Source organism: Peromyscus leucopus, chromosome 17 (assembly GCF_004664715.2).
Source record: "Peromyscus leucopus breed LL Stock chromosome 17, UCI_PerLeu_2.1, whole genome shotgun sequence".
NCBI lineage: Eukaryota > Metazoa > Chordata > Mammalia > Rodentia > Cricetidae > Peromyscus > Peromyscus leucopus.
In genome coordinates this window covers 53255379-53277814 of record NC_051077.1, presented here as the reverse complement: position 1 = coordinate 53277814, position 22436 = coordinate 53255379, and the positions used below count along the sequence as shown (strand labels likewise).

General features: G+C 52.8%; 1 protein-coding gene across 2 annotated transcripts in view; it reads right to left on the bottom strand.

Moving 5' to 3' along the window:
* The window catches only part of Nwd1 (NACHT and WD repeat domain containing 1), a 77848-nt gene that overhangs the window by 21369 nt on the left and 34043 nt on the right, over nt 1-22436 (bottom strand). For both annotated transcript variants that reach the window (XM_037211807.1, XM_028893507.2), the window contains 5 exons: nt 20806-20965; nt 19418-19535; nt 17332-17490; nt 11522-11719; nt 965-1087 (listed from right to left, as the gene is read on the bottom strand). In XM_037211807.1, coding sequence (XP_037067702.1) covers nt 965-1087; nt 11522-11719; nt 17332-17490; nt 19418-19535; nt 20806-20965 — 758 coding nt within the window. The remainder of the gene's footprint in view (nt 1-964; nt 1088-11521; nt 11720-17331; nt 17491-19417; nt 19536-20805; nt 20966-22436) is intronic.

The following is a 22436-nucleotide window of genomic DNA, read 5'->3' as shown; positions in this document are numbered from 1 at the left end:
CTGCCTGCACGCTGCCATGCTCTCTGCCATGATGATAATGGACTGAACCTCTGAACTGTAAGCCATCACCTCAATTAAATGTTTTCCTGTATAAGAGTTGCCACGGACATGGTGTCCCTTCACAGCCCTACCTCTCTCTGAGGATTTACAGGCACTTCATGGGGAGGGAGATGTTTTCTTCAGTGGTGGATGCATTTGCAAGGAGCCCATGCCTCTCTGGCCACCCTGCTTCTGGAAATGACCCCAATGAAGTGCATTGATCCATGCCCCGCCCCCCCCCCACACACAAAGGAAAGCAGAGAAGGGACTACTTTTTGGTTGTGAGTCTAGTCTTTTAGTTTTTTTAATTAACATTTATTATTATTATTATTATTATTATTATTATTATTATTATTATTATTGTGTGTGTGTGTGTGTGTGTGTGTGTGTGTAGGTTAGAGGACAATTTGCAGGAGTTGTCTTCTTCTTCGCCTGGAAAGTTTCTCTCTTTCCACCATGTGGGTGGCAGGAATTGAACTCAGGTCGTCACACTTATTGGCGACTGCCTTACCTGTTGAGCCAGCTCGCCAGCACCGCCCCCTCCCTCAAATATGGCTAAGATTTACGTGTATGTGTGTGTGTGTGTCTGTCTGTGTCTGCAGAAACCAGGAGAGGGTGTCGGATGTCCTGGAGCTGGAGTTACAGGCAGTTGTGAGGCCCCAGCATGGGTGCTGGAACTGAACTCAGATCCTTGGAAGACCGAGAAGCTCTCCTAACCACGGAGCCAGGCTTCCCAGCCCCTGCCCCCAATACATCTTTTTAAATAAAAAGCTTGTTTGCAGCCACCGTGCGTGAGGTGAATCTTTACACGGTTCTAGCTGGCTGATGCAGACCAAACCCCAGAGTTTCAGCATGGGGACATCAGTGTGTGAGGGTGAAGTCACTCTGGGGACAGAGTGTCGCCACCCCACTTCCCACTCATCACCTGTGTGTCCCGTGAGAACATGGACCACCTGTTGTTCCTCCACATCCCACACGACCATGACGCCGTCCTGGGTGCCCACCACCAGGAGCTTCTCTTCCAGGCTCCATGCCACGGCGGTGATGCCTGCAGACACACAAAGGTAACAGTGAGGACCTGGGTTGGTGGCAGGCCCTTCCGCCCACTGAGCGCTCTCATCAGCCCCTGACTGTGATGGGGGGGGGGGGCTAGAGGGATGGTTCACTGAGCAAAGCCCTTGCTGTGAAGCCTGATGATGGGAGTTTGTGTCCCAGAGCCTGTGGGAAGCCAGGCACCGCTGGACGCACATCTGCAGCCTCAGCCTCCTGCAGATGGAAGGGAGGCCATGTGAAGCCAGGCACAGCTGGACGCACATCTGCAGCCCCAGCCTCCTGCAGATGGAAGGGAGGCCATGGGAAGCCAGGCACAGCTGGATGCACATCTGCAGCCCCAGCCTCCTGCAGATGGAAGGGAGGCCATGTGAAGCCAGGCACCGCTGGACTCACATCTGCAGCCCCAGCCTCCTGCAGATGGAAGGGGGGTGGGTGGGAGAATGGGAGCTTGAAGGCCAGATGGTCTGCCGTACACAGCAGTGAGCAAGGCCTCACCCGAAGCCGAGGGCACCAGCGGTGATGGCTCGGCCGTTGAGATCTCCTCCTGCCCTTGCAGAGGGCCAGGGTTCAGTTCCTCACACCCACAAGGCAGCTCCTATCTGTACGTACACTCAATGCATATATATGGACAAATGCATAAAATAAATAAATCTGAAAAAATAAAATAAAACAAACAGGGTGGAAGGTGAGGATGGACACCTAGGCTGCCCTTTGACACCAGGGGAGCTGGAGAAGTGATGTCCACTTGCTCTTGCCTGATGTAAGGCTCAAAACCACTTCTAATTCTAGCTCCAGGGGACCTTCTGGCCTCTGTGGGTACTGCACCCACATGCACATACACATATACATATTATTAAAAATAAACATATAAAAATTAAAAAGGAAGCCATGGTGGTGCACACCTTTAATCCCAGCACTCAAAGGCAGAGAGGCAGGCAGATCTCTGAGTTTGAGGCCAGCCTGGTCTACACAGTGAGTTCCAGGACAGCCAGGGCTGCACAGAGAAACCCTGTCTTTTTTTTTTGTTTTTCGAGACAGGGTTTCTCTGTGTAGCTTTGCGCCTTTCCTGGGACTCACTTGGTAGCCCAGGCTGGCCTCGAACTCACAGAGATCCGCCTGGCTCTGCCTCCCGAGTGCTGGGATTAAAAGCGTGCGCCACCACCGCCGGGCGAGAAACCCTGTCTTGATAAACAACAATTAAAAGAGGAAAATAGCCCAAAACACAGCTTGGCCAACGGTCCTCACCCAGGAATAGTTCTGCACCCTGGGATTTTGCATAACTACATTTTCCCCCTACATTTTTAGATGCAGCAATTAGAGACAAAGATGTGCCTGGTGTCTGGTGGTGTGGAACAGGTGTCACCATCCATGTGGAGAGTCCCCACAGACTCGTAGGACTCCTGTTGGTGGTGCTGTGGAAGGTTCTGGAAGTTTCAAGGGGTGGGGCCTAGCCAAGGACGCAGGCCTCGGGAGGTGGGTCGTTGGGAGTGCGATGACACCCAGGCCCCTTCCAGAAGCGGTTGTCACACAGCGTCAGGGAATGCTGAGCAACCATGGATGGGGCGCTCATTTCAGTCCTGCCAGGCATCTGTCACCTCTGTGAGACTCCACAGGGCTCAGATGGTTTGGTGGTGGCCACGCAACAGTGCCCGGCAGGCTCATGCCCACGTCAGGCCTGGGACCAACCGGAAGCTGGCAGTTGCTAAACCAGGAGCCTGAGCAGGGGGACTGTCAGGAGCTTAAACCCAACCTGAGCTATGAAGTGAGTTCCAGGCCAGCCTGAGACACCACGGGACACCCTGTCTCAGACAGACAGACAGACGGACGGCTCAACAGATAAAGAGCTCTCCCCACAAGCCTGGCCACCTCATCTCCATCTCCAGGACTGTCTAAAGGCAGAAGGAGACAACTGCGGCCTCATTCTCTGACCTCTGCACATGGACTGTGGTATGTGTACACACACATGCACACACACATGCACAACCACACACATGCACAACCACACACATGCACACACACATGCACAACCATACACATGCACACACACATGCACAACCACACACATGTACACACACACACAGGCACTTGCACACACACGCACACACACAGGCACACACATGCCCAAGCACACACACACATGCACACACACATATGCACACACACAAGCACTTGCACACACATGCACAGACACAGAAGAAGACTAAGAGAGGAAAACAGAGAATAGCTAATAGTCTCTGCCAGGTGGGTCTGGGTTTGGACCTCACTGAAGAGAGAGGCAGCTGTTAGCCTCAGATAACACCAGCCCATGGCCTGGAGGGATGGCTCTGTGGTTGGAGCTTTTGCAACTAAGCATGAGGACCCGAGTTCGGATCCCCAGAACCCATGTAAACACAGCAGAGCTGGGGGCCTGGAGCAAGCTGTCTGGCTAGAACCGCTGTACTGGAGAGCTCTGGTTTCAACCGGGGGACTCCTTCTCAGTGCGTAAGGTACAGAGTGATGAGGAAGACACCTAAAGGCCCTAAACTCAGCTCCAGTCCCAGGGGTCCAGCTACTTGGAGACACAGAGCAAAGCGACTGCCCCTTCTCCCTTCCCCACAGCTACAAACCCCAGCGTGGGTGCTGTAAAATAAAGCTGCTCCGGCCGTCAGGCGTCTACGCTCTCATTATTTCCACATCGGACCTACATATGCATGATGACATGTGTGCCCATCCACATGTAAGTGTGCACACACACACAAGGAGGAGAGGCTGGAGACGCAGCTCAGCGGTTAAGAGCCCTGGCTGCTCTTGTTAGGATTCTGGCACTCCAGCTGCATGGCCACACACGTGCAGTTCAGTAGCTAAGTAAGGGGTCTTACGCCATCGGTGCACTGAGTGATCACACAAATGTGCATAGCGCGGTCATGCAATCAGCGCATTTGTGGCGGAGCTCCATAGTCCATCTGCGCATGTGCAAGGGAATCCTTAAAAAGCCGGACACAGACCCCTCCCCTCTCTTCTCTCTGTTCCCTCCTTCCCCCCCTCCCCCCCCCCCAGCTTGGTTACCCTCTTCCATCCCCCTCCTCCTAATGAAGCTCTGATACTGGGTTTTGTCATGTCTCATGACCTTTTCACCCGGTAACAGCACCGCTATATATTCAAAACAACATTGGCGCTGTGAGGAGACAGGCTCTCCTAGCGCTCTGCGTCTGGGACCCTGTACCGAGGTTTATTGGACCTTCGCCTGCCCACTCTGCGTTTTTCATTTGCCCAGCAGCCAGGACTGCTCCGCATTGGTGAGTTTTCCCTTTCCAATCCTTCGCCATTTCCAGTAGCCGGAGATATATTTCTCGTGCTGGACCCCCCCCCCCGGGGGTCCTCTGGTACGTATGCCCTCTCAGTCCTTGCCCCTCCCGTGAGGACGGGTTGGGTAACTTGTGCTGATGCTGGTCCACAGATTACCTGCCCTCGGGGATGCCCAGGATGGGAGTCTGGGATCCCATTTGTTATTTTAATTTTTTATTTTTTCCTCTGGGCTGCAGTCATGGGACATGGAGGCTTCCTCCTCTGAGAAATGCCTTAAATATCCCCAGATACCAGTAAATTTGGCCACGTAATGGTGGCTTGGACCCCGATATTTCATGGGAATTATCTAACTTCTGCCGCGAACAGGCAAATGAAAAGCGTTACCTTATCCCCATGTTTTTACCTAAGCTCTGAACCCTCCCTTTCTGAGTCTCTCTCTCCTGACCACGTCCATTCCTAAACCTGAGTAATCTCCGACTCCAAACAATCTCTGCCTATCTGGCCTCTGCTCTGTTCTCTGGTACTGGGTGGGCCACCAAGCACGGACAGGTCTGGAAGCAGCTAGGACACATGCAGATGAGTTTACGATCAGGACCCACATTGGGATCATAATAATCCGGAAGGCTCTCTAACCAGAGATCAGTTTACAGCCTGCCTCCTGGGGGGTCTTCCTAAAGCTGCCCTCAAACCAGCAAACTATCAAAAAAAAAAAAAAAAAAAAAGTAATTCAAGACACGGAATGAAATCCATCTCTTGTCCCCCAGACCTCCCTGACATTAGGGATAAACTTAAGCATCTGAAGAGCAAGGCTCCTGACCCCACAGGCGGAAGTTTCAGCTGTGGCATTTAAGGTGTGCCATGAGAGAAATGAGAAAGCCCAAGAACAGAGTTGCCAAATGCTGGCACACGCCATCCAAGCAGCTGCATAAGGGCTTCTGGGTCCCTGTTTTAGAAGGCCATGCGGTTTGTGTGTGCCCTGCTGGACCATCAACTGAGCCTTGTTCAAAGTGCCACCTACAGAGATAACTGGTCAGCTGACTGCCCCCGTACACCTTGTGGCATGGGGACATCCAACTAAGACCTCCAGCAGACCTCCTTGGCTTGGTCACAGGCTCGCAGGGAACCCAGGATGCAGCATGGGGCGATCCGTTTCCTTCCTGTTGGACACCGAGCCACTTACTCAGTCCTGAGGGAGTTTTGGGGTCCCACCTCTCCTTCTCATTTCCCTATTGTTGGGGTAGGGGGACAGCCTTATCCACCTCAACAGACTTAATTGTATTTTCAGGGGTACCTAACGGGAGGAGAGTTTCCAGCTAAGGTAGGAGCTTTCATTTCATTTGCTCCCTCCATGTGCCTCACTCCAGGCCGGTCAGCAGTGTTTCTCCTCCTCATGCACAGGGACACAGACAGGGCCCTGCTCTCTCTCAAGTTCCAGAGGACACCGGGATCCACTGCCTTGTCACCAACTCCAGAAGAATGAGGACTCACCCCACAAGCTCTTCCTTCCTGGTTCCCTCTTCTAATGAACTACTCAGCTAATTGTTACAGGATCACCATAGAGCTGGAGGCCAAGAACCATCAAGTATACCCAAGTGGTAAGGAATAGTAACAGTCAAAAGGTATTTACACCCCCAGACCCAGAAGTGTCTGGGCTCTGCAAAGGACACAGACTTTAATATAACCATCTATTACTGTTAAATTCTCTCAGCAACTGATCACCTGGGTCTCCTGGATAAGGAAACAGGAGTCTTAAAATAATCTGTCTCTGATAAGGCTTATCTCAGGTAAAAATTAAAAACATGTTCCAATCTCTCTCTCTCTCTCTCTCTCTCTCTCTCTCTCTCTCTCTCTCTCACTAACCAATGTAAGCAGAGTGCTAAACACTTAACACTACAATATCATGGTCACCAGCCCAAGACTTTAATTTTCTTTTTTTTTTTAAATTTTTTAATTTTTATTTTATTGGTGTTTTGCCTGTATGTATGTCTGTGTGAGGGTGTGTTAGATCTCTGGAGTTGCAGACAGTTGTGAGCTGCCATGTGGGTGCTGGGAATTGAACCCAGGACCTCTGGAAGAGCAGTCAGTGCTCTTAACCACTGAGCGATCTCTCCAGCCCCGACTTTAATTTTCTCATGGCTGCTTCTTAATATGTTCAAAATTTTTCTGAGCTCCAGAAAATCCACCTGGACAGGTTAGCGAGCTCTGGAACCAGCTTGAATCCACCTGGACAGCAACTTGTCAGACGACTCCCAAAGCAGCAGACGACCCCAGGACACCTGTCTACCTCAGAAGCCCCCTTCTGTACCCCCCTAAGAGTCAACCGACGCCCACCAAGTCAGCTGGAAGCAGGGGAGAAATGACGCCCCTATTCCCTGTTCACCTGCTTTTTTTATAATAAGCAAAAAGCCTGGAATGTTAGGATTCTGCCCTCGCTCCAGCTGCATGACCGCACACACGCAGTTCAGGAGCTAGACAAGGGGTCTTACGTCATCAGTGCGCTGCATGATGGCACAAATGCATGCAGCACGGTCACACCGTCAGTGCATGCCTGGCGGAGCTCCAAAGCCCACCTGCGCATGTGCAGGGAATCCTTAAAAAGGCCGGACACAGACTCCTCCCCCTCTTCTCTCCCCCTCCCCCCTCTCTGCACGTGTGTCTCCCCCAGGCCCGGTTACTCTCTTCCGTGCCCCCCCCCGCCCCCCTCCCCCCGCCCCCCGCGCACAATAAAGCTCTGATACTGGGTTTTGTCTTTTTCACCCAGTAACAGCGCCTCTATATATTTAAAACAACAGCTCTTGTAGAGGATGTGGGTTTGATCCCTGGCACTCACACGGCAGCTCAGAACCATCTGTAACTCCAGTTCCAGGGGGCCCAGTGCCCTCTTCCGGCCTGCATAAGCACTAGACATACACAGGATGCACAGACGCACATGCAAAACTCTCGTTCACATAAAAATAAAATTAATGAAAATTTCAAAAGAAAAGAGAAGCCTAGCTTAGGCATGGAGAAAACAGACTTTTCTAAATGCCCTTGAGGGGGTCCTGTGCCTTTTGCATACCTCAGTTTCCCCAGATGTGATATGGTTGTTTGCTGGAGACTGTTAAGTCATGGTTGGCCCAGCTAATACAGACCCATATTTTCTTTCTTTATCTTAAACATTAACTCACATTTTTTTCCCACTTAAACAAATAAGGAAACTGAGACCCAGAGTTGGGGGGAGCCTCCTCATTCTCTACCATGAAAAGCACAGAGAGCACAGCTGCTTTCCTGTCCCAGACATGATGGGAACATGCCTCTAAGTGGTAACTTCCCCTGCCTATGCCATGACAGACATCACTAATCCGTCACAGCATCACTGATTCATCTGTGGCTGTACTCATAGTCATTTTATGTTCTCCACTTAGTAAGAGGGCCCCACAGTTCATATGTTTTTATCTGAGCATATAGTTAATCTACACCATCCCCAGAGCAGAGAGAGACAGAGACAGAGATTATAACCACGCTCACACAAGGAGACTATTTTCTCACAGCCTTATAGTTGGAGATGTCCTAGCACTAGTCAATGACATAAGAGTAGAAACAAGTTCTTTTAGGTGTTGCCTCTAATAGGAAGAGGTCCACCCCCTTTCCCCCTCCTCACTGGCTGGAATGTCACAACGACTATGGTAAGTGCTGCAGCAGCCATTGTCCTTGTCCCAACACCCTAGGGATGCCCTTTGTGCTGTGCTGTGCTCAATGGAAAGATGGAGCACACTGTGCGGGCTCCGGTTCAAGTGCTCCACCTGGATCCTTCTAATCAGCACAGCCATTCTCACTAGGCCCCTTGGCTAAGAGTCGTCCTCAGCACAACACCACTGAGTCATTTCCCCTGAGCGCCTCTGAGCGTTAACATTTCCTATTGTGGAGAGAAGTTCCCCGGGGAGTGGGATTGAAAGAACTGGAGCCCTGAGTGGACTGTGTGGGTCTCACAATGGACGAGAGATAACGTGAACAGCAGAGAAAAGGAGGGAGAAGGAGGAGGGTGGGGAGTGAAAGGAGAGGGTCATAGCTACAGGGTGAGTTGGTAAGTGGCCGTGAGCACCCGGAGAGAGGAGAGAGCACTGTGGTCATATATTGTGTACCCTAATAAAGTTTACCTGAAGACCAGGAACAGCCACAAGATCAAACATAGAGGCCAGGCAGTGGTGGCACACACCTTTGATCCTAGCACTTGGGAGGCAGAGATCTGTCTGGATTTCTGTGAGTTCAAAGCTACCCTGGCTGGGCCGTGGTGCTGCACACCTTTAATCCCAGCATTCGGGAGGCAGAGCCAGGTTGATCTCTGTGAGTTTAAGGCCAGCCTGGGCTACAGAGATCCAGGACAGGTACCAAAACAACACGGAGAAACCCTGTCTCGGGGGTGGGGGGGTGGAAAGCCACCCTTGATTACGTGAGATTGATTTGGTCTAGGAGAGAAACAGAGCCAGGCAGTGGTGGTGCACACCTTCAATCCCAGCACTGGGAAGGATTAATATGGCTGGGTGGAGAAAGGTATATAAGGCGTGAGGAGACAGGAACTGAAGCTTTTTCGCTGAAGCCTCTTTTCGGCTGGACCCCGATCAGCTGAGGACCCAGAGGCATTCAGTCAGAGGATGTGAGGAGCTGGCGCGGGGAGAAGCAGCTGTGGTTTGTTCCTTTGTCTCCCTGGTCTTTCAGCATTCACCCCACTATCTGGCTCTGGGCTTTTTATTAAAAGACCGATTTAAGATTCGTGCTACAGAGCATGGGTGGGGGAGCCTGGTGAGGGGAACGGGGGAGCGAGGACAGTGGTGGTGGGAGACACAGGGAGCTGCAGAGACAGCTCAGCTCTGCTCTTCCAGAGGACCTGGTTCAGTTCCCAGCACCCACATCAGGCATCTCACAGCTCCTGGAGATCCGACAGCCTCTGCTGGCCTCTATGGGAATCCCCATACATATCACACACACACACACACACACACACACACACACACACACACACACACACACGGATACATTTTTAAAAAATCCACCTGCCTTTGCTGAGGTTAAAGGCGTGCACCACCACCACTCGGCCTAAGAAAAGAAATCTTAAAAAAAGAATAGATATAAGGTAGCAACGTGGATACTGACGGAAAGAATGATGGAAGGAAGGATGGGTGGGTGGGTGAATGTGGATGGATTGTGTGTGCACAGGTGGGTGGATGGATTGTGTGTGCTCAGGTGGATGATGGGTGGATTGTGTGTGCACAGGTGGGTGATGGGTGGATTGTGTGCACAGGTGGGTGAATGTGGATGGATTGTGTGTGCACAGGTGGGTGATGGATTGTGTGTGCACAGGTGAGTGATGGATTGTGTGTGCACAGGTGTGTGATGGGTGGATTGTGTGTGCACAGGTGGGGGGTGATGGACGGATTGTGTGTGCACAGGTGGGGGATGAATGGATTGTGTGTGCACAGGTGGGGGATGAATGGATTGTGTGTGCACAGGTGGGTGATGGGTGGATTGTGTGTGCTCAGGTGGGGGATGGATGGATTGTGTGTGCACAGGTGGGTGATGGGTGGATTGTGTGTGCACAGGTGGGTGATGGGTGGATTGTGTGTGCACAGGTGGGTGATGGGTGGATTGTGTGTGCACAGGTGGGGGATGGATGGATTGTGTGTGCACAGGTGGGTGATGGGTGGATTGTGTGTGCACAGGTGGGTGATGGGTGGATTGTGTGTGCACAGGTGGGTGATGGGTGGATTGTGTGTGCACAGGTGGGGGATGGATGGATTGTGTGTGCACAGGTGGGTGATGGGTGGATTGTGTGTGCACAGGTGGGTGATGGGTGGATTGTGTGTGCACAGGTGGGTGATGGGTGGATTGTGTGTGCACAGGTGGGTGATGGGTGGATTGTGTGTGCACAGGTGGGTGATGGGTGGATTGTGTGTGCACAGGTGGGTGATGGATTGTGTGTGCACAGGTGAGTGATGGATTGTGTGTGCACAGGTGAGTGATGGATGGATTGTGTACACAGGTGGGTGAATGTGGATGGATTGTGTGTGCACAGGTGGGTGATGGATGGATTGTGTGCACAGGTGAGTGATGGATTGTGTGTGCACAGGTGAGTGATGGATTGTGTGTGCACAGGTGGGTGATGGGTGGATTGTGTGTGCACAGGTGGGGGGTGATGGACGGATTGTGTGTGCACAGGTGGGGGATGAATGGATTGTGTGTGCACAGGTGGGTGATGGGTGGATTGTGTGTGCACAGGTGGGTGATGGGTGGATTGTGTGTGCACAGGTGGGTGATGGGTGGATTGTGTGTGCACAGGTGGGTGATGGATGGATTGTGTGGGCACAGGTGGGTGATGGGTGGATTGTGTGTGCACAGGTGGGTGATGGATGGATTGTGTGTGCACAGGTGGATGATGGGTGGATTGTGTGTGCACAGGTGGGTGATGGATGGATTGTGTGTGCACAGGTGGGTGGATGGATTGTGTGTGCTCAGGTGGGTGATGGATGGATTGTGTGTGCACAGGTGGGTGATGGGTGGATTGTGTGTGCTCAGGTGGGTGATGGGTGGATTGTGTGTGCACAGGTGGGTGATGGGTGGATTGTGTGTGCACAGGTGGGTGATGGGTGGATTGTGTGTGCACAGGTGGGTGATGGGTGGATTGTGTGTGCACAGGTGGGTGATGGGTGGATTGTGTGTGCACAGGTGGGGGATGGATGGATGCACAGGTGAGTAGGTGGGTGACAGGGACAAGGTGTGTCGAACCCTAAGGCCTCTTTCCCCCTGGCATTCTAGCGTGAAGTCTTAGCCCGGTCCCTGTCATCTGTCAGGGTGGCCAGCTTCACTCTACACTTGCAGACTGCCTGGCATGCACCTCCAGCTTGTGGGACGCTGTAGCCAGCAGCTCTCTGGGACAGAACCTCAGAGGCATCTGCCAGCTCCAGGCTCATTAGCAGTATTTACAGCAGTAATCTACAGTCCCCAGGGACAGAGAAGGCCTAGTCATGGGACAGCAAGGGAAGGTTCCAGTGGTACCTGGGGCCTCCTGTCTGGCAGAGGGGAGCCCCCGAGAGCAGCCCCAAATATCTGGCGTCTGTTCCCCCGGGTACACAGTGAGCCGATGTGTTTTTGTGATGGTGGGGACACTTGCCTTTGTGACAGCCAGTGAGAGTAGCCCGAAGCCGTCCCCCGGGGGGCTGTAGGAATCCTGCCAGGGGCACCAGCATTGGGTGTGGGCAGGCCCGGAACCAGCTCTGGGCTTGTTGGCACAGCTGCCCGATCATCGCTGGATGCGACGTAGCAAAGAAAAGGAGCCTGGCCAGGATCTCGGTGTACAGGACGCTGTTCTCTGCAATGAAAAGAGGTGTGTCACCTCCTGGCTGAACCTTGTCACACCCACGAGCCCCAACTCTTACAGGATCGCAGGCGAGAAGCTGGGACACCCCAGGCCCTGTCACCCTTCCCGCCTCGCTGTCTGTGTCCATCCATCCCCCTGCCTCCTGGACATAGAATAGCTGCCAGCCTCCAGGCTCTGCTGACCATGTTCCCTCTGCCCGGAGCTCTTCCTCAAGCCAGGCATTCTCCTCCAAGGGCGCCTCTCCATCAACGAGTTAATTGACTAAGTATTCATTTTGTTATTGTCCAGATCAGCCTTGACTCCTGGGCTCAAGAGAACCTCTCACTGCAGCTCCCCAAGTGGCTGGGATCCAGGCGGACGGGTGAGCGGGTCGGGTGAGGAAGCAGGGGAATGGACTGGTGTGTGTGGGTGCTGATGGATGGGAAGTAGGTGGATGGATGGAAAGGTGGGTGGTTGGGTGGGAAGATGGACGAATGTGAGGATGGCAGGCTGACGGACAGATGGATGGGCAGATTGGTAAAGTGTGGAGGGAAGACTGGAAGGGTGGATAGACGGACAGACGAAAGAAGAAAGACAAGGGGGGTTGGAGGGTCAGTGGATAGGTGAACTGTGCCCACCTTCAAATGCCACCTCCGTCACTCCCTGACTCCAGCCTGGTCCTCTGGCCCCAGGCTGCTGGTTGACTTCCTCCGGAGCCCATTGGCCGCCCTCAGCCCCCACCCCGCTCTTTAGTTAGCCAAGCCCGTCATCCGCCTGGCTACTGATGCACAGCACAGCACATCCACCCAGCGGGCGCTTCTGTTCAGTGTGGTGGCACGTGCCTGGTGTGCCCATCTCTCGGGAGGCTCAGACAGCAGGATTACGAGTTCAAAGCCAGGTTCAGCTGAATATCATGATCCTGACCGAGAAAGGACAGAGGCTAGGGATTACCAGTGGATAAATGTGCTTGCTGCCAAGCCTGACGACCTGAGTTCGATACCCAGGACCCAGGAGAGAGCCAACTCCCTCAGGCTGTGCTTGACTTCCTCACACAAGAGTAGCTGACCACGTGGGCACACACAAACAGAACACTTGTGAAATGGAGGGGGCTGAAGAGAATTCTCAGTGGTTTCGAACATGCACCCACAACCAGGTGGCTTACATCTGCCTGTAACTCAAACTCCATGGATCCAACTCCTCTACTCAGTATGGGCACCTGTACACGCATAGAAAAATAAAAATAAAAATGGAGGACCAAAAATGGACCCATGAAAACCACCCTGGGGCCTGCGACACCCGCTGGAAAATACTGTCCCTACCGGGCTGCCAGGCTCCAAACATGCACAGAAATGCTCTGGGAACACACACTGCTGTAGCGCCCTCTGTTGGCGATTTTTTTCACCGCACCCTACCCTCTGCTTGGGGCACCACAGATTGTAAACAAAGGAGTTTTTGCAAAGATCTTGCTGTGTGTGTGTGTGTGTGTGTGTGTGTGTGTGTGTGTGTGTGTGTATGTGTGTGTGTGTGTGTGTGTGTGTGTTGGGGGGGTGGCTCAGCAGGTAGAGTGCTCCCCCAGCATGCACAAAGCCCTGAGCTCCAGTCCCAGCAACATATGAACCAGCAGTGGTGGTACACAGTCGCCATCCCAGCACTTGGGAGGCAGAGGCAGGAGGATCAGGGTTCGAGGTCATCCTTCACCACACAGAGTTCAAAGCCAGACTAGGACACACAAGACTCTGCCTCAAACAATTTACAGGAAGTATGCAGAGCTTTCAGGTTCTCAGAGCCAGAAAGCAGCCCAGGAGGAGAATCCAGGACCAGGGGAGGGCGATGGGGAAGAGGAGGGAGGATGGTGATGATTCTGCAGCTATGGAGAGGACCTAACGCCACAGAGTGTCTAAGCAGGTGACAGCTGGCCAAGTACCAGCCTTACAATCACGGGAGTTCAGGTTTGATCCCAGCACCCTGGCAGAAGCCCAGCCTGGTGGTGCGTACCGTAACTGCGGAGGCAGAGACAGGCGGATCTCGGAGCGCAAGGCCATCAAAGACATGCCTGACATACCTCGCAGACACACCCGTCAGGCACACCTATCAGGAACACCCACACATCACACACACACATCAGAAATATCAGAGACACGTATTACACATACATACATACACACACACACACACACACACACACACACACACACACACACTCACTCGCCGGACACACATCAGGCACACACATCAAGCACACAGAAGTTAATGACACCCACTGGACACACTTATCTGACACATTTATAAGTCACAAACAGAGGTGTAGCTTGCCAAACTCTAAGATTAAATACTTTAAAAACTTTATCTTTTAGTGGGGCACAGTGGCGGGGGTGGGGGCGGGGAGAGGCAGGTGGATCTCTGGGTTTGAGGCCAGTCTGGTCTACAGAGTGAGTTCCAGGACAGCTAGGGCTACACAGAGAAACCCTGTCTTGAAAAACCAAAAACAAAAACAAAAACCCCACCCACCTTTTTTGAATTGTTTGACAGTTTAATTCTTTAAATTTCATTTCATTTCTTTCTTTGTGTGTGAATGTGTGCATGCAGACACATGTACATATACCCTGGTGCGTGTGTAGAGGTCAGAGGACAACCTGTGGGAATCACGTCTCTCCTCCTACCATGGGGATCGAAGTCAGGTCATCAGGCTTGGCAGCAAGCGTCTTTATCTGGTGAGCCATGGAAGAGGAGCCTCCACTTTACTTTGTGAGGTAAGAGCTCACTGAACCTGAACTCACATATTCAGCTACACTGGGGCCTGCCTGACTGTACCCCTAACTCTGGGGCTGCAGGTGTGTGCTGCAGCTCCGAGGTGGGGCTGGGGATCTGAACTCAGGTCCTCAGCTTGGACATCGAACACTTTACTAACGGAGCCATGTCCCAGGACCTACGCTCTGCCTCCTCCTGCTCCTCCTTCTTCCCTCCCCACTTCCTCCTGCTCTTCCTCCCCTGCTCCTCCTGCTCCTCCTCCTCCTGCTCCTCCTCCTCCCCTGCTCCCCCTCCTCCTCCTGCTCCTCCTCCTCCTGCTTCTCCTGCTCCCTCCTGCTCCTCCCCCCTGCTCCTCCTGCTCCTCCTCCCCTGCTCCTCCTGCTCCTCCCCCTGCTCCTCCCCCTGCTCCTCCTCCTCCTGTTCCTCTTCCTCCTCCCCTGCTCCTCCTCCTCCCTTCCTCCTCCTGCTCCTCCTCCCCAGCTCCTCCTGCTCCTCCCCCTGCTCCTCCCCCTGCTCCTCCTCCTCCTGCTCCTCTTGCTCCTCCTCCTCCTGCTCCTCCTCCCCTGCTCCTCCTCCTCCCCCTGCTCCTCCTCCCGCTCCTCCTCCCCCTGCTCCTCTTCCTCCTCCTCCTCCCCCACCCCTCCTCCCCCTCCTTCTTTTGACAGGCCTGCACCTCCAACTCCATCTCCACTCTTCTGATCTATTCTTGCTTTGGGCCATCAACTCCCTGGCTTCATCAAGTTGCAAGAACACAGTGCCCTCTGGCATTTGGCTGCCCTGGTGCCAACAGGATCTCGCAGAACCGGACCTGAGACAATGATCAACCAGAGCACACTGCCCCAGGCGGCTCAGCTTTCCTTTGTTCCTCCCCTGTGACCCCAAGACTACAGTGAGCTCCTCACATGGACAGACTGCTGGTGCAGCCATACTGAGGACAAAGTCCATTCTTTGTCACTGTCACGTCTTTGTTTCTTTGGGTTTTTTTTTTTTTGTTGTTGTTCCTTTGTTTGAGACAGGGTTTCTCTGTGTAGCCCTGGCTGTCCTGGAACTCACTCTGTAGACCAGGCTGGCCTAGAACTCACAGAGATCCGCCTGCCTCTGCCTCCCGAGTGCTGGGATTGAAGCTGTGTCACCACTGCCAGGCTCTGTCTGTTTTTGTTGCTCTCAGAGTCTCACGTAGCCCAGGCTGACTTGAACTTGCTAAGTTTGAAGTTAGCTGAGGAAGACTCTGAACTCCTAATCCTCCTGCCTCAGTCTCCTGAGTGCTGGGAAGCCAGGTGTGCGCCGATGCACAGGCTTGCTGCCCAGCTTGTCTCCTGTCAAGTCGGGTGGAAGGCTGGGGTTTCCTCTGGGAAGGCCCAGTGCTGGGGCTCTAGCCTGGGATTCCAGCACCAAGCTCAATCTCAGCTCCCCCGCCCCCCATTTTACTTCCAAATAAAATGCCATCTTGGGGCAGGCAGGAGGGCTCAGCAGACGAAGGCGATGGCCATCAACACGGCTACACACGGTAGAAGGAGAGAATTGAGCTCTGCAGCTTTGTCCTCTGACCTCTACACATGCACTGTGGCACATGCACTCACATAACACGTGAATGTACGTAAATAAATAAAAAGCAACACATAAAACAAAAACCATCTGAAAGCACCTACTGGCAAGCCTGCAAGATCCTTCCTGCCTGGATGAAGGGGTAATTTTTATAAAACTGCACAGGGTGGCTCCCACACACCTGTAGTCACAAGCCCGAGGCAGGGGCATCACAGCTTTGAGGCCAGCCTGAATTACAGAGTGAGAGTCTGTCTTGAAAGGAAGGAAAGACAATCTTCACAGAGCATGCGTTTCTCCCCTGTGTGTGCACACATGTGCGTGGTTTTGCTCAAGCAGGATCTCACGCTGGCCTGGAACTTACTATGTGGTCCAGGCAAGCATTGAATTTGCAATAATTCTCCAGCCTCAGTTTCCTGAGGTCTGGGAAAACAGGTGCATCTGCCCCATAGCCTACAGTGATTATTCTCTGTGTGTTGTAGGCTCATGTGTGCATGCTACATGTGTGAAAATATGCATGCTCATGTGTGTATGTTCATGTGTGCATGTCTCTGTGTGTGTGTGCTCATGTGTACACATTTGCATTCCCGTGTGTGTATGCTCAGATGTGTCGTGTGTGTGCATGTTTATGTGTGCATGTGTGCAACTTGTGTGTGTGCTCATGTGTTCATGTTTGCATGCTCATATGTGTGCATATGTATGTGCACATGTATGTGGTGCCAGAGGTCACCATCAGGTGACTTTCCTTAATTCTGGTATCAGGATCTCACTGACCCTGGAGCTCACAGGTTCAGCTGCCAAGCAAGACCCAGTGATCCTCCTGCCTCCACTCCACCCCCAGCACTGGAATTGCAGATGTGCAGCCCCACAGCTGGCTTTTTACCTGAGTGCTGGGGATCTGAAGTCAAGTGCATTTCTCACAACAAGCCCTTTGCTGACTGAGCCATCTTCCCGACCCCTGTGATTATTCTCATCTATTCCATCAATTAAAAACCTATGGGACAGCCGGGCAGTGGAGGCGCTCGCCTTTAAACCCAGCACTGGGGAGGCAGAGGCAGGTGGATCTCTGTGAGTTCAAGGCCAGCCTGGTCTACAGAGTGAGATCCAGGAAAAGTACAAAGCTACACAGAGAAACCCTGTCTCAAAAAACAAACAAACAAACAAATGATGGGTAGATGGATAGACAGGTAGATGGATGAATGGATGAGCAGATGAGTGAATGATTGACAGATGGAGGTATAGGTTGGTGAGAAATCAACTTGCAGTTCCCTGGGTTTCTGAGGTTTCTGGAGAGCAGTGCAGGGCATACCCTCCTGTCAGGCCAGGACGCTCACCCATGCCCCGGAGCTCCACAGCAGGGCGGCACAGCTGGAGGGCTTCTCTGACCAGACCGACCTCAGGAGAGTCCACGTGAGGGGCACACATGTCAAAGTCATCCAGCAGGTCCTCAATGCCCCCAGAGATGCTCCGGCAGGAGATCCAGCTCATGTTCCCTGTGGAGGACAAGGAGTGAGGAATGCCCTTGCTTACTGCTGGCTCATTCTGAGGGTACAAGAATGGCCAACCTTTCTCCCTGGGGTTCTTGAACTCTGGAGTTCTGGCACTGAGGCTGATGGTTTCTGTGGTGGGCACTGAACAGTGATTGATAGAACATGACCTGGCACCCACCCCAGATGCTGCCAACACCTCAGAAATGTCTCCAGGATTTGCCAAGTGTCTCCTGGAGGAAGAATGTTCTTTGAAAATCACAGGTTTGAGTGTGGGTGGGGAAATAAGTGGATTAAATAGATATGCAGACAACCATCCATCCACCCATCCATCCACTCATCCATCCTTCCATTCGTCCGTCCATCCATACATTCATCCCTCTGCCCATTCACCAGTCCATCCATTCTTCTACTCGTCTACCCATTCATGCACTCATCTACCTACCAACCTACTCATCCATCCATCTATTCATTAATATATAATACACCCATCTATCATTCTGTTAATCCATTTATCAATCCACCCATCTATCCATATACCTGTCTATCTGTCATTCATCTATATCTATATCCGCCCATCTATATATCAGTTTATCTATCCATTCATTTATCTGCCACACCTTTATTGGCTTAACTCTGTAGTTTTCCCTTCAGTGCCAACTTCCATTCACCCATCCTTACCTGTATCTCTCATTCATTCATCCAGCTTTCTGCCCATTCATCTATTCATCCATCTGTCCACCTTCTCAAAGGAAGAATGTCCTTTGAGAATCACAGTATGCTGTGGGATGTTCTGTACATTAAATGTGTTGGTTGGTTAATAAATAAAACACTGATTGGTCAGTAGCCAGGCAGGAAGTATAGGCGGGACAAGGAGAGAGGAGAATTCTGGGAAGTGGAAGGCTGAGTCAGAGAGATGCTGCCAGTCACCATGATGAGAAGCAGATGTTAAGATACCGGTAAGCCATGAGCCATGTGACAACTTATAGATTAATAGAAATGGGTTAATTTAAGATAGAAGAACTAGATAGCAAGAAGCCTGCCACAGCCATACAGTTTGTAAACAATATAAGTCTCTGTGTGTTTACTCGGTTGGGTCTGAGCAGCTGCGGGACTGGTGGGTGAGAGAAACTTGTCCTGACTGTGGGCCAGGTAGGACCAAAAAAACTCTAGCTACACAGGTATGTATGTATGTATGTATGCATATATGTGTGTGGGGGTGTGTGGGTGGGTGGGTGGATGGATGGATGGATGGATGGATGGATGGGTAGGTGGATAGATGGGTGGACGGACGGATGGATGGATGGATGGATGGATGGATGGGTAGGTGGATGGATGGGTGGACAGATGGGTGGATGGATGGGTGGATGGGTGGGTGGGTGATGGGTGGATGGATGGATGGGTGGGTAGGTGAATGGATGGATGGATGGATGGATGGATGGTTGGGTGGATGGATGGATGGGTGGATGGGTGGGTGGGTGATGGGTGGATGGATGGATGGGTGGGTAGGTGGATGGATGGATGGATGGATGGATGGATGGGTGGGTGGGTGGGTGGGTGGATGGATGGATGGGTTGGTAGATGGATAGATGGATGAATGGGTAGGTGGATGGATGGGTGGGTGGGTGGATGGATGGATGGATGGATGGATGGATGGATGGGTGGATAGATGGATGGATGGGTGGATGGATGGATGGATGGATGAATGGATGGATGGGTGGGTGGGTGGGTGGATGGGTGGGTGGATGGATGGATGGATGGATGGGTGGGTGGATGGATGGATGGGTGGATGGATGGGTGGGTAGATGGATGGATGGATGGATGGGTGGGTGGGTGGATGGATGGATGGATGGATGGGTGGGTGGGTGGATGGATGGATGGATGAGTGGATGGGTGTGTAGGGGACATCTATGGCCCTCATGGCAACCCTTACCCAGCACCTCCTGCTTCAGCTCCTCTATGCGGCCCGCGTGCAGCAGATGGAAGGGCAGTTCTGTCAGCTTCCTCCGGTTGGCAACTGTGCCTGAGAACCACAGTGGCTGTGGGGCCACCTGGTGGAGGTGGAGAGGGAGGGGATGAGCTTGGGCTTGAACTCAAGTACTTTCCTTCACTCCACAAATACTGGCCAAGCTGGCACCAGATGGTGCTGAGGGGACGGGAATATAGTGGCCAACAGAGCTACCCACCACCCCACAGCCGGGCTGGGCCAGATGGAGGGACCAGGGCTTGAGCATTTCAAGGATGAGGCATGGCAGGGAAACGGGAAAGTTCTGCTGAAGGTGGGACACTGGAGCTGGGCCTCGGAAGATGAATAGGAGTCTGATAAAACACGTCAGAGCAGTGGCATTGCCAGGCACAGAACGGTGTCCAAGCTATGGACGCCAAGGCACACGTGGGAAAGGATCAGGTGGAAGTGCATGCGAAGCTGACGGCGGGGGGGTGGGGGGGGGCGTGGGGTGTGGCGTGCTGCTCTTTGGTCTCTACTGTGTGTGCCCGGTAATCACACACGCCCGTGTGTGTGTGTGTGTGTGTGTGTGTGTGTGTGTGTGTGTGTGTGTGTGTGTGCATGCACAGGGCAGAGGTAGATATTACAACTCTTCCTCAGCTGTGCTCCATGTGACTTTTTGAGACAGGCTCACACTGAACCACATCAACTGTGGTAGACAGACTGGACATCTAGCCCCAAACAGCCACAGAATTCCCCCCCCACAGGCTTTTTGTTTTGTTGGAGACAGGGTCTCTCTACACAGCCTTGGCTGTCCTGGAACTCACTTGGTAGCCCAGGCTGGCCTCAAACTCTCAGAGATCCGCCTGCCTCTGCCTCCCGAGTGCTGGGATTAAAGGCGTGGGCCACCACAGCTGGGCTGCAGCAGCGTGCTCTTAACTGCTGAGCCATTTTTTCAGTGCCTGGCTTTTTATGTGGGTTCAAATATTCAGATGCAAGTCTTCATGTAAAGAAGAGTCACAGCTCTGTCCTCGGGTGCAGCCGAGGAGACGCCTGTGGACAGCGGGAGGCTGGACCTTCCCAGCTGAGCAGCTGGCAGTGTGGGATGTGGAAAGTCTTCAACAAGTCCCGGTGCTGATTGACATTTTGATTTTAACCTCCTCAATGGCAAGAGGGCTACACCCCATAAACACTTAGTGCACACACCCACCATGTTTCCTGACCCTGAACCCAGAATGACATTCTGGGGCTGAAGGAGCACCTCGAAGCTGTGGAAGAGGCCTGAAGTGACTTTGGAGGGTGTTTTGAGTGGGAGAGAAGGACAAGGACAGCTATGTCAGGGGATGCTCTGGGAATGGAGTGGCAGGTGGCCTCACCTTGCGGTCCAGGTTTAGGGGCTTCCCCACGAGGGGCAAGGTGATGAGTTTCTTGGTGCCCTGGCTCCAGGCTCCAGAGAAGAATTCGGCTAGCACGCCGTGTCTCTTGGATCTCTCAGGCCCAGACAGGTATCGAACCCGGATCACCTTGGACAGCTGTCTGTGGAGAAAGGGCACAGGCTGGTGGCCCAGGGGGCAGTGCAAATGCAGAGGCTGTCTGTCTGTCCACTCCATGTCCTGTTTTCACTTAACACTGCTCTCTGAAATGGCCCTGCTTTTTTATTTCTCTTTTTTCCCTTAAAAAGTTTTGCCTCTGCCTGGGCAGTGGTGGCGCACGCCTTTAATCCCAGCACTCGGGAGGCAGAGGCAGACGAATCTCTGTGAGTTTGAGACCAGCCTGGTCTACAGAGCAAGATTCAGGACAGGCACCAAAACTACACAGAGAAACCTTGTCTCAGAAAAAAAAAAAAAAAAAGTACATAGAAAGTTTTGCTTCTGAGGGCAATGAGATGGCGCAGTAGACAGAGGTGGTTGCCACCAAGCCTCGTGGTCAGAGTTCAATCCCTGCCTCTTACATCGCAGGAGGAGAGAACTAACTCCCACAGGTTGTCCTCTGAGCTCCACACACACACCTACATGCATACATAATAAGTAAATGTAACAAAGAGCCTTTGATCTGGTGTGGCGGGTGGCACAGGACTGTCACTGTATCTCCTCAGAGGCAGGAGGGTCACAAGCTGAGGCCATGTGTGGCTGGGCTGAACTGGGAGCTCAAGACCAGCCCGGGCAACTTAACGAGACATCACAGCAAATCAAAAAGGAAAAGAGGCTGGGAAGACAGCTTAGTGGATAAAGTGCTCACTCTGCAAGCGTGAAGATCTGGGTTCAAACCCCAGCACACACACACACACACGTGAAAGCCTGGTGAGGCGGGAAGCACCTGCAATCCCAGCGCTCAGAGGGAGCAGAAACAGCAGGAGTCTAGGAGGCTTGTACAGCCAGTATGGCTGAACTGGTGATCTTAGGTACAGTGAGAGACCCTCTCTCCAAATACAAGGTGACAGAAGTCAAACCTGAGGTCAACGTCTGTCCTTCATAAATGCACACATAGGTGAGGGCACCATGGACAAATGCATATCACACACACACACACACACACACACACACACTGAAAAAAGGCTTGGAGTGTGGCTCATGGTGGAGCCCCGCCTAGAACCCCCAGTGAGGGGCTGGGGGCGTGATCAGGGTGGAGCCCCTGTCTAGAATCCCCAGTGAGGAGCTGGGGGCGTGGCTCAGGGTGGAGCCCCGCCTAGAGTCCCCAGTGAGCGGCTGGGGGCGTGGCTCAGGGGTGGAGCCCCGCCTAGAATCCCCAGTGAGGGGCTGGGGGCGTGGTCAGGGGTGGAGCCCCGCCTAGAATCCCCAGTGAGGGGCTGGGGGCGTGGTCAGGGGTGGAGGCCTGCCTAGAATCCCATAGCACCTCACACAACACTCAAACACACAAAACAGACAAATTAGGTATGTATAGTTTACACTAGGACTGGTTTGTGCTAGATTGCCTGAATACCCCAAAAAAGGAAGTCAAGGATTTGCTTGGGAGCCTTTGCTCTCAGGGTCCCACAAAGAAAGTGTCC